Genomic DNA, 18,025 nt, shown 5'->3' on the forward strand with positions numbered 1-18,025 from the left:
TTAGCCATTTCCACTACTTTAAGAAAATTTCTCTCAGAAAATGTTTACTCATAAATAACTCACGAAGGTATGGAGGTAAAAACAGAAAAATATCACAAGTACAAAGATCATTTGAGAACGTTAACGTTTCTAGATTAGCCAAATAAACTCAGCATTTCTTTCGTCAGCTCAACATTTCTTAATTTGGATTTGGAAGCACTAAAAAGAAGAACATACCCTTCGGTGACATATCACCTCAGATGAACACGCTCAGACTGCCAGTACTAACAAATTCAAAATGCGCAAGCGAAGATTCCTGCTCTCTCCCCTTCCACCCACGTGGGTTATCTAGTAAACATATATTTTAACGGTGAGAACCAAAGCAATAGAACAGAGAGAAATGAATTATAATATCAACAATTGAGGGTAAAATTAATTAGTTATTAATCAATTTCACCAAGTGGAAATGGCTAAAAAACTTTTTGGCTGCTATTTCTAGAAAGTTCAGTATGTGGCAAAGTAATTTATTTTACTAAGCCCTAATTATATAATGTAATATTTTGAATTCGCCTTAAATGGTCCTTTTACATACTGAACACTACTTGGTGAAATTGATTAATAACTAATTAATTTTACCCTCAATTGTTGATATTATAATTCATTTCTCTCTGTTCTATTGCTTCGGTTCTCACCGTTAAAATATATGTTTACTAGATAACCCACGTGGGTGGAAGGGGAGAGAGCATGAATATTCGCTTGCGCATTTTGAATTTGTTAGTACTGGCAGTCTGAGCGTGTTCATCTGAGGTGATACGTCGCCGAAGGGTATGTTCTTCCTTTTAGTGCTTCCAAATCCAAATTAAGAAATGTTGAGCTGACGAAAGAAATGCTGAGTTTATTTGGCTAATCTAGAAACGTTAACGTTCTCAAATGATCTTTGTACTTGTGATATTTTTCTGTTTTTACCTCCATACCTTCGTGAGTTATTTATGAGTAAACATTTTCTGAGAGAAATTTTCTTAAAGTAGTGGAAATGGCTAAAAAACTTTTTGGCTGCTATTTCTAGAAAGTTCAGTATGTGGCAAAGTAATTTATTTTACTAAGCCCTAATTATATAATGTAATATTTTGAATTCGCCTTAAATGGTCCTTTTACATACTGAACACTACTTGGTGAAATTGATTAATAACTAATTAATTTTACCCTCAATTGTTGATATATATATATATAAAAAGGGGTTTGTATGATTGTGTATAGAGGGATATATATTATCCAAAGGAATTCCAACTCTGTCTGTTTTTTATGTTTTATTTATATTCTTTATAATATTAATGTAGAATATAGAATATATAGTATAAACAGTATATATATAGTGTAAAATGAAATGAAATATTGAATATCAAATATTAAGGGACTAGTATACTTTCTTGCACTAAAGCAGTCTTCAAGGTCCCAGGTTGTATATATATATATATATATATATATATATATATACATATATATATATATATATACATACATATCAGGTCTATAAGTAAGTTGTTTTTTCTAGAAGGCTTTGAAGAAATAAAAAAAAAAAAAGCAAGTAATGTTCCAATTTAATCAACTATATATTCCTGATCTGAATCAATAACATTCTTCCAATGTTATAAAAGGCTTTTTTTATGCCATTCCTATAGAACTCAGCTGGTTTAGAAGACAAAAACTCTTCAAGGTCCATTTCAAGGGCCTCTAAGGAACTATATTCTTTTCCATTAATAAAATTCTACAAGCTTCAGAATAGATGATAATCTGAAGGGGCAAGGTCAGGAGAATATAGAGGATGTGGAAGCCTTTCCCCACCTAGCTCCTCAATCTTTGCACATGTGATTCTTGCACTAAGAATTCTGGCATTGTCATGATGGAAAATAGCACCCTTTCGGTTGAGAGCACAACCTTTTTCCTGTAAGTTTTGTCATTCAGTTTATCAATTTGTTCACAGTACCCTTGAGTTGTAATTGTCTGGTTGTGTGGCAAGGTTTCAAAGTGTGTTACACCAAACATGTCCCACCAAATGCTTAACAAAACTTTTTGAGGATGAAAATCTTTTTTGGGATGGGGTCCTGTTTGTTCTCCTGGTTGAACCCATTGACATTGGTGTTTAACATTCTAAAAGAGTATCCACTTTTGTAACTGGTCACTAAGCAGTTCAAAAATGGAGATGTTTTTTCCCATATGAATAATAAAGAGCAGTGCAGATATTGACACATTCCCTTTGATTGTTTTCACTCAGTTCATGTGGAACCCACTTGTCAAACTTGGACATGATTCAAATTTCTTGCAAATGGTGACAGACAGTTGATGATGATAAATGAAACCCTTCAACAGTTACATATGGATTTCTTTCAGCAGTGGCTTTCAACACATCCTTATCCAAAGAGACAGAGCACCCAGAGCAGCGGACATCTTCTAGGCTAAAGTCACCTTGTTGAAATTTGTAGAACCATCATTGGCACTTGCAAAAATTCAAAACACTTCTTGCGCACTTTTTACAGCATTTGTTACATTGCTGCCTTTTTTATACTCATAAACTGTTTTGATCCATACATGTGACTCCCAATAAATTGGTTGAGTGCTCTTCTTGCATTTGTCCACTCACTCGTGTCATCATCATCATCATCATCACCATCGGTTAATGATCATCTTCCATGCTAGCATGGGTATATATATATATATATATATATATACATACGTAGTGAGGGCACGTGGCTTAGTGGTTAGGGGCATTCGGCTCATGATCACAAGGTTGTGAGTTCGATTCCCAGTGACACATTGTGTCTTTGAGTAAGACACTTTATTTCACGTTGCTCCAGTCCACTTACCGAACAAAAATGAGTAGTACCTGTATTTCAAAAAAAGGGCCAGCCTTGTCACACTGAATCTCCCCAAGAACTACGTTAAGGGTACACATGTTTGAGGAGTGCTCAGCCACTTGCACGTTAATTTTATGAGCAAGCTGTTCTGTTGATTGTATCAGCTGGGACTTTCATCGTCGTAACCGATGGAGTGCTCTTATACATACATACACATATGTATACACACACACACACACACACACATATATATATACTAGCAGTATCGCCCGGCGTTGCTCGGGTTTGTAAGGGAAATAACTATATAAGCATTTTTAGAGAGTTACTTCCCTTATAGATGCCAATTCGGGCTGGTCTCCTTGACAACGCTTTACGACGTTGATTTCCTTACACTCCCTTCCCCACAGCTTCACGAGGGAGGGAAGAAGGGGGAGAAGCAAACAGGTGCAGGTGTGACCATGGACGCCAACTCCGCCGCCATCGACACACGAAAAATTATGCATTAAAATGGAATAAAAAATGATGTTAAATTATTTTTAAAATCGTAGACTCATCGTAGACGCGCGCTAATACTCAGACGGGCTCGATATGAATTTGGTTAAACTGCACCGCAAAATGTGGGAGTAGTTAGGAATCTAAATCGAAGGGGACAGACACTCACACAACTACAGTTTTATATATATAGATATACACACACACTCATGCATATATAAATATATCTTTTTTTACTTGTCAATCATTAGGCTTCAGTCACACTGGGGTGTCATCTTAAAGAATTTTTAGTTGAATGTATCAACCCAAGGACTTATTTAATTTTTTAAAGCCTGATATTTATTCTATCAGTCTCTTTTGCCAAACTGCTGAGTTACAGGGATGTAAACACATCACCAGTGGTAGTAGGGGACAAACACAGACACAAAAACACACACATAATTATATACATATATGACAGGCTTCTTTCAGTTTCTGTCTACTAAATCCACTCACAAGACTTTGATCAACCTGAGGCTATAGTAGAAGACACTTGCCCAGGGTGCCACACAGTGAGACTGAACCTAGAACCATGTGATTGGGAAGCAATCTTCTTACCACACAGCCACACATAGATAGAAAGATAGATAGATACATACATACACGTGTGTGTGTACACACACACGCACGCACACATATATATAAGCATGGCTATGTGGTTAAGAAACTTGCTTTGCAACCAGATATTTTTGGGTTCAATCCCTCTGCAAACCAACCAGTGTTTTGTAAGTAAATTTGGTAATGTGTGTGTCTTTGCAATTGTGCTTGTCCCCCTACCACCGTTTGACAACCAGTGCTGGTTTGTTTAAACCTTACCACTAGTGGTTCAACAAAAGAAACCGCTAGAATAAGTACTAGATTTTGAAAAAAATAAGTAATGGGGTAAATTCGTTAGTCAAACAAATGGATCTTAATGGACAGTATCCGAGCATGGCCACAGGTCAGTGACTGAAACAAGTAAAAGATAACAAGATATATACCCAAGTATATATATATATATATATATATATATATATATATATATATATGATGGGCTTCTTTCAGTTTCCATATACCAAATCCACTCACAAGGCTTTGGTTGGCTCAAGGCTATAGTAGAAGACACTTGCCCAAGGTGCCACACAGTAGGACTGAACCCGGAACCATGTGGTTGGGAAGCAAGCTCCTTACTACATAGCCACTCTAGCTCGCTGGGCGAAATGCGTAGCCGTATTTTGTCTGCCGTTACGTTCTGAGTTCAAATTCCGCCGAGGTCGACTTTGCCTTTCACTCTTTCGGGGTCGATAAATAAAGTGCCAGTTTCGCACTAGGGTCGATGTAAGTAACTTAATCCCTTTGTTTGTCCTTGTTTGTCCCTTCTATGTTTAGCCCCTTGTGGGCAATAAAGAAATATATATATTAATAAATAATTATATATATATATATATACTAAGCAATAAAGGGTTTAGCAACGAATTGCCTTACCACAGACCGAATTTAGAAATAGCAGTCAAAGAGTTATAGCTATTTCTTCTACTAAAAAGGGGGATCTCAGTAAAAGCACAGCAATTGGAAGGCAGACACAAACAGGTAAGAGAGAATGAATTGACGGCAATCTATCATACAATTTTAAGTTATCTACGGACGCACGTTTCGAAATCAAGTTTTTAGGAAAGCATAAGAATTAAATATTAAATAATTCTACCTTACCCAAACTTCTTTTCTCTTCAGCGTAGAATACTATAATCATAAATGATTATATATTGAATTTTGAGATACCAGAAGGCACCAACTCAACTCAGTATCAGAGCGAGCTAGAATCCGCAACTGGTATCACCAAATTCAAAGTGTGAATGAAAAGATTGTGTCACCAGCCCCTTCCCACCCGCGTGTAGCCAAAACAACATGCTGTGGTCATCTACTGAGATAAAATATGGTTATCCGTAATAATGAAGGGTGAAATTAATTTAATTTGGAATAATTATCAATTACACCAAGTAGTCTTCGGCATGTAAAAGCCTCATTCGAGGAAGATTTAAGTAATACTAAGCAATAAAGGGTTTAGCAACGAATTGCCTTACCACAGACCGAATTTAGAAATAGCAGTCAAAGAGTTATAGCTATTTCTTCTACTAAAAAGGGTTTGGGTAAGGTAGAATTATTTAATATTTAATTCTTATGCTTTCCTAAAAACTTGATTTCGAAACGTGCATCCGTAGATAACTTAAAATTGTATGATAGATTGCCGTCAATTCATTCTCTCTTACCTGTTTGTGTCTGCCTTCCAATGCTGGTGTGTTTTTACTGAGATCCCCCTTTTTAGTAGAAGAATAGCTATAACTCTTTGACTGCTATTTCTAAATTCGGTCTGTGGTAAGGCAATTCGTTGCTAAACCCTTTATTGCTTATTATTACTTAATTTTCCTCGAATGAGGCTTTTACATGCCGAAGACTACTTGGTGTAATTGATAATTATTCCAAATTAATAATTTCACCCTTCATTATACGGAAACCATATTTTATCTCGTAGAAGATACCACAGCATGTTGTTTTGGCTACGCTCGGGGTGGGAAGGGGCTGGTGACACAATCTTTTCATTCACACTTTGAATTTGGTGATACCAGTTGCGGATTCTCGCTCGCTCTGATACTGAGTGAGTTGGTGCCTTCTGGTATCTCAAAATTCATATATAATCATTTATGATTATAGTATCCTACGCTGAAGAGAAAAGAAGTTTGGGTAAGGTAGAATTATTTATATTTATTCTTATGCTTTCCTAAAAACTTGATTTCGAAACGTGCGTCCGTAGATAACTTAAAATTGTATGATAGATTGCCGTCAATCATTCTCTCTTACCTGTTTTGTCTGTCGCCTTCCAATTGCTGTGCTTTTACTGAGATCCCCCGTTTTAGTAGAAGAAATAGCTATAACTCTTTGACTGCTATTCTAAATTTGGTCTGTGGTAAGGCAATTCGTTACTAAACCCTTTATGCTTAGTATTACTTAAATTCCTCGAATGAGGCTTTTACATGCCGAGATACTTGGTGTAATTGATAATATTCCAAATTAATTAATTTCACCCTTCATTATTACGGATATATATATATATATATATAATTATTCGTTAATATTATATATATATATTTATCTATTTATTTATTTATGATATTGATTGATCGTTAAATCCACAAGTTTTTTTTATTCTCTCCCTGTTTATTTCATCATATTCCTTCTGCTGAAGAGCATAGGCTCGAAAAGTAAAAGACTTTCTCACTTTCCCACGCGTCAAACTAATAAACCTGCTTGGTGTTCATACACCTGTCTTCGTCTTTTGTTTTTCTGTAAATTTCAACTAATACATATATATATATATAATATATATATAATAATATATATAATATATATATATGATATAATATATATTAATATTAATGAATATTATATTTATGTACATTTACACACCCATATATATACACACACTCCTCCCCAAGGCAGTGCTCTAGCATGACCCCAGTTTAATGACTAAAGCCAATAAAAAAAGTTATGAATAGATTTAAATAAATAATGTATCTATATATTTTTATTAATACCGAGTAGAAGTAACGATATACATATATATATAGTGTGTGTGTGTGTGCGCGCATATATATATATATAATATAGATATATATATATATATATATATATATATATATATATATATATATGTATGTATGTAGTATGTATGTATGTGTGCGTGATGTAATGTGTGTATATCCACACACACACATACCTCCACAAAGTTGTGTTAAACATAAGCACCAAGTAAATAAAGGACCTCTTGCAGACACAAGCAACAGTAGTTGGTTTGTAAAAAGTCTTTTTTTGGAGGTGGTAGTTAGGGAATAACGCTCCGGAAGTACTTGCCAACAATGTCAAAAAACTAAACTTTTTTTTTCTCTCCTGCGGATCATTTAGTGGATTTGTAAAAATGGACAGTCGTATATATTCTATCGAATCATCTCAGAGTGATATGGATATAGATTCGGTGGTTATTACGAATGATTTGTAAGTTTGTTTTTATAAACATCTTGTTTCTTATCTTCTTTGTATATATATATATATATGCCCTCCTTGTTACCTATATTTTCTATATTTACATAATAAACCCTGTAGTTTCAGTTAATGAACATACCTGTCTATCCACAGCTTGTTCCTTTTTAACATTTACACGAAATTTGAATGCTTTATTATTCTTTTAAAAAATGTTTCTTTAATTACGAGGTGCCTCTAGTCTGTCGATAGTACTGCTTATTAATTACAGTAGAACAAAACGTAATTATTAACAAAACATTAGAGAAAATATTCAGTTTTGTTTTTAGTGAACAATAACGTAAAATAAATAACATATAACTTTCTCTTTCTTTAAATATAATTTATAATTATAATTAGTGTTTTTAATTGTATTTAGTTCTTTATTATTATTATTATTATCTGTTTTGTTCGGTTGTTCTGTTATGTTGTAAACATATGTTGAGTATAGCGGGCCAGATGGTAGATTAATTAAAAGAAGTTTGTACTAACTCTTGTAAAATAATTTTCTCTATTTAATCCAGATATGTATGTAATCTACATAAATACCTCCGCTATGATAGTGTCATGTTTACCGAAGAAATTATTGTTCACCGGCTCCTATTCATAATTTCTATGTTCATTCCTTTCGTTAATTATTTCTGCTGTTTAGCCCCGGTCAACTTTGACCAAAACTGCAAACAAAAGCATTCCACCAGCAATTTATCCTATCTCTATAGAATATCAAAGACTTTAGTATTTATTTGTTCTTCCCTGTTAAAGATAGTAAGGGGAGATTTGACTGCCATTTCTTGCAGTTTGACTAAACTTGTTGAAGCTTTTTCGTTAGTTTGTATATGTGTTTACTCACGATATCCCCAAATGAGCCTTGATTTAACAGATTTTTTATTAAAGGCGTTCCACAGCAGTGACCATCTCGTCGTATAGTGTTCTACATTGTTCAATGTATCCTTCCATTTTTAAGGTGGAAGCGTGTGACTGAAAGGAATTTGACTGCTATTTCTAGCAAGCTAAACCACAGCATAGAAGCTCCGTTTATAAAAATGTATACATGTATTCTTAAGAGGCTGACAGCGGGGTCTAAATGTACTTATAGCTGCCCCTGATATACAGTTGCAGAGTTTGTACGGGAAATGCTCCCCGAAGACTGCTGCGCGACTGAACAGCCATATCTGGGACCACGTTATTTACTCCTGCCCAGGAAGGGTCTACAAAAGGTGGTCTAAAAGACAATAAACTGCACCTGTCAGGACATTTCTCGTAGTGGTGGAAACAAGAATTAAACAAATACTAGTTAGGCTTCTCAGGGCTTGATATCCGACCCCAGGGTCAAACAGCTCGTCACTATACAGAGCTGTGTCCCTGTATTCTAGCTATCGTTTTACTTAGTATGACCAGGCTACTCGAAGCGGGGTTTTCTTTTAAAAACTTTGGCGGACTAAACTTTCTTCTGAAAGGTGGAAGGTCAACTCCGAAGGTAGTAATGACAAACTTGGGTCACTGGCTTTCCTGTGAGATAAGTCCGCTGTCTGAACTGTTTCTCATTAAGGTGTGGCTGTGGAGATTGAAAAGAGAGCGAGCAAATTGCTATCTTTGATAAAATTAAGATAATACACCATATCGAATACGATAGCAAAGTATCGAATGCACTGCAAAGAAAGAATATTTGTTGTATACTCATTGCATTAGAAGTATTTAGGCGGTTTCTGTTGCGCTCCTGCGACCGGGTGTTGAGGTTTATTGCTCGGATCCTCTACGGTTGATCGTGGGTATTTTCCGAGCCCCCTCCCCACCCCCTCCTTTGTCAGCGCGCTTTTTTTTCGTCATATTCCTTCAATATACGATGCCTTACACCTGTTACGCATATTCTTTTCCATTTTCGTGGATCTATATATTAACCAACTTTATTTTGTTTTTTTTTTATTAACGTGGTTAATCGACGAAAAATTTTGCTATTTGGACGTGAGGAAGAGATTAATTTCTTAATTTGAGAACCATTGCACTACTTGGTGTTATTCTCCTCTTAGAAAGTCCCTAAGTCACGTTGTTTCTGCACTACACTGTCGTACTGTGTTGCATCTCTCCAAAATCGGTTTTTAAAAATTCTTGTGAGTGCTTTAGCCCATTGAAAGAGGAGTGAGGTTGGCATGTGATTTAAGTTGGTTGACTCAATAATAATTGATCTCTCTCTCTCTCTCTCTCTCTCTCTCTCTCTCTCTCTCTCTCTCTCTTACATGAAAGCAGAACTAAATGTAGGGCTTTAAAAGCTTGCTGTATTTCAGAAGCATTTACACTCATTTAAACTCCCTTGAAGATTTGAACCCTTATCTAAGCAAACTCTAGTCCATTATACAGCTGCCTTATTGATCAGTCATGCACTGTAGCTACTAATGGCACCTGTTTAGTCAGATTAACTGAACCAACAAGTGTTAACTTTCATCCTTAAACAGCAAGAAATGTGTGTACCAAGCAAACAAAGACAAATATCTCTTTCCTTAAGAGTAATTTTTATAATATGTACCAAAGCTATCATTGTTAGTCTCTTACACAGTAAAATTTACAGTTTCATTATTGAAAAATGTCATAAACTTTCCTTTCTCGATGACTATAGCCATATAAAATTTTTGATGATATTTACTATTTAAGGGTTGGAGATCTTTATAACTAATAAAATCTAAATCCTTTAGTATGTTGCCCAGTACACCATGAATTTCTCTGACTGCAATATCTGTACTGATAGCAAAGTATGTAAAACTGCTAAAGTAGGTAATGGTTTCGTCTACACCAAAGTTAAATGTCATCATTTATCTAACTGGGTTTTACAGTTTTATCCTAGCTCATAATTATGTACGTAATGCTCAGTGACTGTAACAGACTGGTTGACATTTGATGAGGCTGAATGTTTAAATACACACACATGTATATGTATATATATATATAAATAATAATATTAGGGCGTGTAACTCCAAACTTACAGGGAAAATTTCAATTTAGTATTAAATCAAATTTCACAATATAAATGTATGTATGTATATATATATATATATATATATATGTAAATTAGAGAAAAACTACTATTATGTAATTCAAACAATGATAGGCATAAATCATACCATATAGAAAAAATAAAATATATGATAAAATTTTTACCTAGATCACAAAAAGTACATAATAATAAACAGTATATAATTAGTAAAAGGACTATGTACATTTTGTGGCTATATCTTCAATTCGAATTGCAATTAAATTTAAATTTAATCGATCCAAAAACATTTCAATTTAAAAGTATAGTCACTCCTCAGGTCAACAATAATATATATGTATATATATATCCTCATCATCGTTTTAACGTCTGTTTTCCATGCTAGCATGGGTTGGACAGTTCGATCGGGGCCTGGGAAGCCAAGAGGCTGCACCAGGCTCCAGTCTGATCTGGCAGTGTTTTTACAGCTGGATGCCCTTCCTAAAGCCAACCCCTCAGCTTACCAGCCCTGGTCAAACCGTCCAACCCATGCCATCATAGACAAATGGAAGCTAAATGATGATGATGATCTATATAGTCATACTTAAATATTCATCATCTGAAAATTTTCAGTTTTTGCTTTCTTTCTGTTTGTATGTGTGACCCCCTTCGGTCATGAATGACCATGGGATTGCACCTAGAAAGTTACCCTCCAAGGCACAAGTCTGGGCAAGGTTGTTTATGGAAGACCAGCAGTCGCCCACACATACCAGCCTCCCCTCTCCACACCACTGATGTTATCCAAGTGAAAGGCAAAGGCCGATACAGCTTGGCACCCGTGATGTCGCAGCTCATTTATTAAAGTGCAAGTGGCCGAGCATTTCGCATACACATGTACCCTTAACATAGTTCTCGGGGAAATTCAGCGTGACACAGAGTGTGACAAGGCTGGCCCTTCGAAATACAGATACAACAGAAACAGGAAGAAAAAGTGAGAGAAAGTTGTGAAAGAGTACAGCTGAGTTCACCACCATCCTCTGCCAGAGCCTCATGGAGCTTTAGGTGTTTTCACTCAATAAACACTGACAATGTCCGGTCTGGGAATCGAAACCACGATCCTACGACCGCGAGTCTGCTGCCCTAACCACTGGGCCATTGCGCCTCCCTGTTTGTATGTAGACATATATTTTGTATATCAAACCCATGCTTGTTATATGTAATTTGTTTATCTGCATAATTGCCTCTGTCTATTAGGCATACATATATGAATGTGTGTGTGGAGAGAGAGAGAGATGTGTGTGTGTGAATGTATGTATGTTTTATTGGAAGTAAATTTTAATGGGTCATAGTTCAGAATTTTACATTGTGGATTATTCAAACGAATCACTTGAATAGTCAGCAACAAAAAATACAGGTTGAAGTTTCCAGAATATTCAACTTCTAATAAAATGTATGAAGTGTACTGAATGTACTGTGTAGTAGTATTTCATTGTAAATGAAAACATTTGTGTCTGTATAACTTCAGTCAGGAAGGAGCTTTTTGCCTTATCCAAGACATAAAATTCTGTTGTCTCTGGGGAGAGTCATTTTCTTTTTGTGCCTTATAATGTAACACACTCACCGGTAAAATTTCCACTCATTTCTTATTGTGTCTTGCAACAACTATTGAAAAGGTTGCAGGATGCAATGAAAATTTTAGAAAAATAAAATAAGAAATAAGTGGAAATTTTACCGGTGAGTGTGTTACATTATAAGGGACAAAAAGAAAATGATTCTCCCCAGACACAACAGAATATGCTTCAACACACGAACTCATATAAAGAAGCTTGCAAACCAAATACAAGACATAAAAGCTTTTCTGCTTTTCATGCCATGATAAAAGGAACTATAAAATGATTGGTTATAGGAAAGGCATCCAGCCATAGAAATCAAGCTAAAAATCACTCTCAATAAAAACTAACTTTGATCATAATGATCTGTCCAACATATGCCAGCACGGAAAAGAGGCATAAAATGTAGGTGATAGTAAATACAGATATTTACAAGTAGGTGTGTGTATGTGTATCTCTATCTCTTTACTCTTTTACTTGTTTCAGTCATTTGACTGCAGCCATGGTGGAGCACCGCCTTTAGTCGAGCAAATCGACCCCAGAGCTTATTCTTTGTAAGCCTTGTAGTTATTCTATTGGTCTCTTTTGCCGAACAGCTAAGTTACGGGGACGTAAACACACCAGCATCAGTTGTCAAGCAATGCTAGGGGGACAAACACAGACACACAGACACACACACACACACACCACACACACACACACACACACACACACCACACACACACACACACACACATATATATATACATATATACGACAGGCTTCTTTGAGTTTCCGTCTATCAAATCCACTCACAAGGCTTTGGTCGGCTCGAGGCTATAGTAGAAGACACTTGCCCAAGGTACCATGCAGCGGGACTGAACCCGGAACCATATGGTTGGTAAGCAAGCTACTTACCACACAGCCACTTCTGCGCCTATACGTCTTGTTTTTATATATATATCAGTAATTTTACTGGAGATGGGTATAATAGATTGAATAGGAAGATTTTAAAAATTATCAAGATGATCACATTGATAATGTGGTGAACAATTATCTCTCTGTTTCAGATGAAAACAAAAATAGAGACAAGCACAGATGTTCCATGTGAATGGCTTGATAGTCATTAAAGGGTTCCTAAGCATGAAACCAATGCTAGCCTTAATTCACAAATAATATGTATATGTTTGTGTGTATGTGTGTGTATATATATGCATGTATGTATGTGTGTATATATATATATATATATATATATATATATATATATATATATATATACACTACCGTCAGAAATTAATTAGCACCCTTGATTTGCTCTTCACTCAAGGTATGTGCTGTCACCTAGTGGCCATATCTCGAACTATTGCTTTGTTGCGAGTTCATTTGTTTGCAGAGCAGTTTGAGAGTCTACAGCCTTATGATGTTGACATAGCAGTGCAACAACAACTTGGAGTGCGGATGCAGACAAATCTTCCTTTGTTTAATAGATATAGGTAGCGCCTCGCAAGGTCCGAAATCACACCATACTAAGTTTTCTCATCGCGTAAGATGTTTTGAACAGCTCATAGGTTAATTGATTTAACCTATTTAATGTAGAAATTTGAGAAGTGCTAATTACTTTCTGACACAAGTGTATATATATATATATGAGAGGGAGAGTGAGTATGTAGATAGGGATCTGATCTGAGCTGTGTTCTCATGAAGCACATCTGCATATTCCAGTGCTCCAAAATTGTATGTACATGTTATAATTGTGTGAGACATTAATAAGCAGGAGTGGCTGTGTGGTAAGTAGCTTGCTTACCAACGACATGGTCCCGGGTTCAGTTCCACTGCGTGGCACCTTGGGCAAGTGTCTTCTACTATAGCCTCGGGCTGACCAAAGCCTTGTGAGTGGATTTGATAGACAGAAACTGGAAGAATCTCATCATATATATGTATATGTATGTATGTGTGTGTGTGTCTGTGTTTGTCCCCGCAACATTGCTTGACAACCGATGCTGGTGTGTTTACATCACCATAACTTAGTGGTTCGGCAAAAGAGCCCGATAGAGTAAGTACTAGGCTTACAAAGAATAAGTCCTGGGGTCAATTTGCTCGACTATAAAGGCAATGATCCAGCATGGCCGCAGTCAAATGACTGAAACAAGTAAAAGAGTAAGTGTAAGCATTGAAAAATACTGGAAAATAGTTTTTGTAGAGTAACCTACATATCAAACAGGAGATTGGAAAAAACTTAAATAAATATATAATCAGATAATACCAAATTTTTTTTCCAATCTACTGTTGTTATTATATAAGAGCTGGTATCAATAGGTTCCTGGATTAGTTATGCTTAACAAAAAAATAACTTATTTACCTAAGTTTTAACATCATCTCCTTCAAAATAATCATATTATGCAGCATATCACTGGTGCCAGTGTCCCTGCCACTTTTGGAATCCGACCTGGAAGTTGGTTTTCATAACCGAGTTGAGGACCTTCTGTGATACACTGTTGATCTCGACAATGATGTTAAAAAGGCAACTTTTGAGCTGCATTTTCATCTCGGGGAAGAGAAGGAAGTCAGTAAATGCTAAACCTAGCAAACAGGGTTGATACATATGCAATACTATCTTGTTTTTGGTGAGAAACTCACAAGTAAGGAGAACTCGGTGACAGGGTGCATTGTCGTGAAAAATCCAATTCTTTATGCTCCAGTTGCTTTCACTGAATGTCTTCCCTCACTTGCTTCAAAACATCACAGTTGAACTCTCAATTGATGGTCTGGCCCTGGGGCACAAATTCTCAATGCACAATACTACATCTCTGGGGTGACATTCTTGGCAGGTCTTCCAGATCACTCGTTGTCTTCCAGAGATGTTCTTCTATTTTTGAAGCACCTGTGCCACTCGAAACATTGCATATGACCCATTACCTCATCATCTTAAGCTTGCTAAAGCATGCTTGATGTCTCTGTAGTAGACTTCCCAAGTTTAACACAAAATTTCACTCTGGTTCTTTATTCCTATCCATGGCAAAATTGCAGACTACAGCATACATACAATCTCACAAAAATACAAATTTCACAACTTCCAAAGTAAACACAGCAATGTTACTTAGCACTCTGCCTCATGAAGGTCACTGCTAGCTCTCACTGGACATGCAACCCTATGCTCCAATCTATTGGCACACTACACAACTAGTCTGGGAACTTTTTGATACCACTTCATGTCGGATAAACCAATGCCAATGAAAACATAACCTCCTTCCTTGGTAGAGGTAGTAAGATTGTAAATAAAACGTGAAAATCAAAGACCAAATATATACGTTTTATTTACTATTTTGCTCATTACTTAATCATTGTTATGTTTTATCTTATATTTAATCTTTCTATAATATGTAATTTTTCTAAATGGTATAATTTAATTTTTCATTATTGAATTGATAAAAGGTGGGGTTTTTTCTAATTTTTATATATATATACATACATATACAGGTGTGTATGATTGTGTATAGAAGAATATATTACTCAAAGAAATTCCAACTTTGTCTGATTTCCACGTTTTATTTACAATCTTATTACCTCCTCCAAGGAAGGAGGTTATGTTTTCATTGGCGTTGGTTTGTCTGTCTGTCCATCAGTGTGCAAAATAACTCAAAAAGTTGTGAATGGTATTTGATGAAACTTGCCGAAAATGATGGTAATGACACAAGCAACAGATGATGAAATTTTGGTAGTGATCCAGGAATTTTTATGGATTCTTGAAGGATATTTCATTTGTTATATTTACTTTACTTGAAGTATTACAATGTTATGTTCTTTGATTATCTCCCTTGAAAACACATCGTTTCCACGTAACCTATGGTGGCATTGCTGTTTAGAGACAGTGTTGATGATGACGATGATCGAGATAATTATGTTAGGAGGATAAAATAGTATCGGTGGTTATAATGGCAACAGGAGCGGTGTGATGTGTGATGTGTGATGCTGAGATGGTGGTATTGCAGTGGTTATACAGGTTGTGGTGATGAAAGTGACTGGGGTTGATTTGCTCCACTAAAGGTAGTGCTCCAGCATGGCTGCAGGCAAATGACTGAAACAAATTAAAGAGTTAAAGAGTAATGCTAAGAGTAAAAGATGTTCTATATGACACATTCTACCAGTATGCAAAGTTTGAAAGTGTTTGAGAGTGTTTAGTTAAAGGGTTTAGGAAGAGCATCCAGCTGTAGAAACTCTGCCGGATCAGATTGGAGCCTGGTGCAGCCATCTGATTCGCTAAACCTCAGTCAAATCGTCCAACCCATGCCAGCATGGAAAGTGGATGTTAAACGATGATGATGATGATGATTCCTCATGGCTTTGATAATATAAAGGAAGCAGACAATTTATCAACAGAAGTACTAACAACATGGCCTGAATAGTGTGATTTTCATTTAAGAAACCACAGTTGTAAACCACTAGACTTGTATGCACACACACACACACAAGGCGTAAATAATGGTCTTTACATATTTTTTTTTTTATTGTAGTAAATTTGATTTACAGCTTGCAAAGAACAGTGTGTAATGATATTATATATGCCTTGTCTTGTATATCACTCTGTAAAAAAAAAATCCAGTATAACAAGAGTACAACCATAGATTTACAACATAGAATGGTGATGAATTATAACCTTTGGCCCTGCTGCAAGAATCCTCAAAGTTCTTTACTAATCTAAATAATATTGTTAGCTTGGTATACTAATGGAAAAGGCAGCGAGCTGGCAGAAACGTTGGCACGCAGGACGAAATGCTTAGCGGTATTTCATCTGCTGTTACGTTCTGAGTTCAAATTCCGCCGAGGTCGACTTTGCCTTTCATCCTTTTGGGGTCGATTAAATAAGTACCAGTTATGCACTGGGGTCGATATAATTGACTTAATCCGTTTGTCTGTCCTTGTTTGTCCTCTCTGTGCTTAGCCCCTTGTGTGTAGTAAAGAAATAGGTATACTAATGGAAAGCTTATAACATATTTTACCTGGAATGATAATTCCATCACTAATAACTCTGTTATATATAATACATACATACACACATGCATAAATATATATTATACATACACATATATATATATATTACATACATGCACACACACACACACATATATTATACATACATACACATATATATAACACATACATGCACACACACATATACATACATACACATATATAATACACACACATATGTAGTTAATTCAAAAAATGGAGATAAAAAGACAAGAAAAAAACAATGTGAGGACATAGCACATGCAAAGCTCAGAGAAGGAAAAGAGTGGTTGTTTTACATTTTGAGCATAGCTTTTCATCAGAAACAGAAAACATAGGAAAGTCCAAAGGAGAAGGAAGGAGGAGGAAAAAAATCACCAACTGTCCACATGTAGTTATAATATGCACATACATCATCATTTAACATCTGCTTTCCATGTTGGCATGAGTTGGATAGTTTGACTGAGGACTGGCGAGCCGGGAAGCTGTACAAGCTCCAATCTGATGTGGCAAGGTTTCTACAGCTGGATGCCCTTCCTAATGCCAACCACTCCAAGAGTGTAATGGGTGCTTTTTATATGCCACCGGCACAAGAGCCAGTCAGGTAGCACTGGCATCAGTCATGCTCGAATAGTGCTTTTTCTGTACCACCAGCACAGGTGCCAGTCAGGCAGCACCGGCATTGGTCACGTTCGAATGGTGCTTTTTACATACACACACATGAGCTCGTTAATGGACACAATAAAAGACATGAGTGATTTTGTGGTGTGATCATGATTTGCCTTGGGTATATAAAGTTGAGATAAGAATAAAGGACTTGCCACACTTTGTTTTTGTAGATTCAGATCATTCTTCATTCAGCAAAATTATCCTTAAAAGCATTCCAGCCAAGACTATCACTTCTTTTAAATGGATATGTCTAGGACTACATTATACCCATGTGTCCTTCCCTTTTTTGAAAACAGATGTGACTTTAATGAGATTTGGCCATTGTTTCTAGCAGATCGAGTAACCATATCATGAATGGTTTAAATGCCCATTGATTCAGGGATTTT

The 18,025-nt window shown here is 36.0% G+C and overlaps 1 protein-coding gene across 2 annotated transcripts in view; it reads left to right on the top strand.

Moving 5' to 3' along the window:
• The window catches only part of LOC115210830 (zinc transporter 2-like), a 68,452-nt gene that overhangs the window by 10,533 nt on the left and 39,894 nt on the right, over positions 1-18,025 (top strand). The window contains exon 1 of one of the 2 annotated variants that reach the window (XM_029779578.2): positions 7,114-7,388. The exons of the other annotated variant lie outside the window; for it this stretch is intronic. Within the exon in view, the coding sequence (XP_029635438.1) occupies positions 7,312-7,388 (77 nt within the window). The 5' untranslated portion in view covers positions 7,114-7,311. Of the gene's footprint in view, positions 1-7,113; positions 7,389-18,025 lie in introns of those variants that run through there. 2 annotated transcript variants of the gene reach the window in all.

The sequence above is a fragment of the Octopus sinensis genome, linkage group LG4 (genome assembly GCF_006345805.1).
Source record: "Octopus sinensis linkage group LG4, ASM634580v1, whole genome shotgun sequence".
NCBI classification, from domain to species: Eukaryota; Metazoa; Mollusca; class Cephalopoda; order Octopoda; family Octopodidae; genus Octopus; species Octopus sinensis.